The sequence below is a fragment of the Halyomorpha halys genome, unplaced genomic scaffold, assembly GCF_000696795.3.
Source record: "Halyomorpha halys isolate HHAL.00 unplaced genomic scaffold, Hhal_1.1 Scaffold668.1, whole genome shotgun sequence".
Taxonomy (NCBI): Eukaryota; Metazoa; Arthropoda; class Insecta; order Hemiptera; family Pentatomidae; genus Halyomorpha; species Halyomorpha halys.
In genome coordinates this window covers 48,698-50,661 of record NW_027111382.1, presented here as the reverse complement: position 1 = coordinate 50,661, position 1,964 = coordinate 48,698, and the positions used below count along the sequence as shown (strand labels likewise).

At 28.1% G+C, this 1,964-nt stretch overlaps 1 protein-coding gene across 1 annotated transcript in view; it reads right to left on the bottom strand.

The window, feature by feature from the left end:
- Window positions 1-1,964, bottom strand: part of LOC106685182 (kazrin) — a gene marked incomplete at its 5' end in the record, with an annotated part of 86,232 nt that overhangs the window by 57,092 nt on the left and 27,176 nt on the right. Inside the window, 1 exon segment of the mRNA XM_014427737.1 lies at window positions 140-260. Within this exon segment, the coding sequence (XP_014283223.1) occupies window positions 140-260 (121 nt within the window).

Sequence of the window (1,964 nt, the reverse complement as noted above, 5' to 3'; positions counted from 1 at the left end):
AAAAAAATATAATAATTACATGAATACTTTTGAAGATATTAGAACTTGAAACTATTGAGTTCAGTTTGGTTCAGAGAGTTTAAATTACAAAATAATTTAAATAAAATAATAAATGTTATTAAATTATAAAAAAACTTACCTTGACAGTGTTGAATTATCGAGAGATCGGGAGAAGGAATGAGCATTGAGGGGTGACAAAGATGGGCTACTGCTCTCCTTAGGCGTCGTCACTGTTGACAGATTCACATCATCAATCAAAACTGTCAAGATTAATTAATAAAAGCTTGGTTATAACTAATAGTTAATTAACCAAGAAATACTCTTTTGTACAAAAAATAAAATAAAATTGTCGTAGGAAGTTTTCAAAGTGATGTAGTGTTGAGTATTCTGCTGACTTTTTAGAAGACCTCAAAAAAACATCTCTTGGGTAAAGTCACAAAGGCAAGAAACAATGGACTCCCATACAATGCATTGCTCTATAATTAAAATTCATTAAATATTTAAAATAATTAACACGATGATATGAAAATATAAAAGTTGTAAGGCTTAGTAATGAATGATTTGCTACTAAGTTAAAAAGTGCTGTGCTAATTCCGAGGAATAGTTCAAAACATAATTGGGGGAATTCATTAAGGCTGATCTTGCAGATTTGAATCTGGTGTTCAGCGGACAAGCTGTGGGTAGAGCAAGAAATCAGTATCGAAGCTTCTGACTCGCTTATGCCTTTCACATAGTAATAACATCTTTATAAAGATTTTTTTTAAGTGGATTTTTACATTATTTATGCCTATAAAATAAAACTGATAGTATGATACATGCCCATGGATTTGAACAATTCTCTAGGGAAACAAATAATAATTTTTTTAAGCATAATTGAATAATTAATTTCAGAAAACTGTTGAGTGTACTTTTTGTGCGTTTTACTATGGGAATGATGTATCAAATGGAAAACATTAAGAAATCAGCGCAAATAACTTTTACGCTATGTCGTGGTATATGTCCTCCTGTTTTTCTTAATGAACAAAGTTTAACCCAATACAGACACACTAAACAAATGACTTACATAAACCTCCTACATCAAAATAACAAAACAAAAGCTAAACTTCTGACTTATATTATTTTTTCATATTTTAAATAAATGATTAAAATTACCACTTTCGGAAAAACTAAAGATTTATTCTTAGCTTCTCAGACCAATTTGGACTTACGGTGCACAAATTTAGGGATATGCCAAAAAAACTAACTTACTAAAACTGCAACAATTTCAATCAAAATTACTAAGACTGATCAGTACTGCTTCCCCCTACATCAGTAACAAAAACTTACAATCTCCCTACGTACAATCAACCATTAAATCACAATATAAATGGTTTCATGACACACTTCAAATAAACACTAACCCTCTAATTCAAGGACTATCAACACAAGACTTACCAAATATGAGACGTTTATGAAGGAACTGGAATAGGGACCTCCTAAATTGATTTTCAAATTTCAATTTAAATGGAGAGATATCATTGGATGACCTTAATCTTCATGCTTTCATGACCATGTTTTTTCTATGCAACATCTCATTCGCTGGTTGTCAAATATTATTTAGAGTTGTGAATAAAATAAATAAAGAAAAAAAAAAATCTGGTCAAAAACTTGTATGAATTTCTTTAATTTATATAGAACAAAAAAAAATTAATAAAATTTGGTAGGTTACTTCTTAATTCTTCATGTTTTTATCAAACTAAACTTTTCTGTTAATCATTAATCAGCACAAAATTCTATAGAGTAACTTCTAATTTATTAAAAAATAATTAAATATAAGAAATAAGTTTTAAGAATTTTATGACTAATAAAACGTTAATATCCAACATTTGGTAAGTTTTAAATTTATTGAATCTAAAATACATACTTCAAAAAAGAAAACATCTTACATTAATTAAATATAATAACAATAAATTTCTCATTAAACC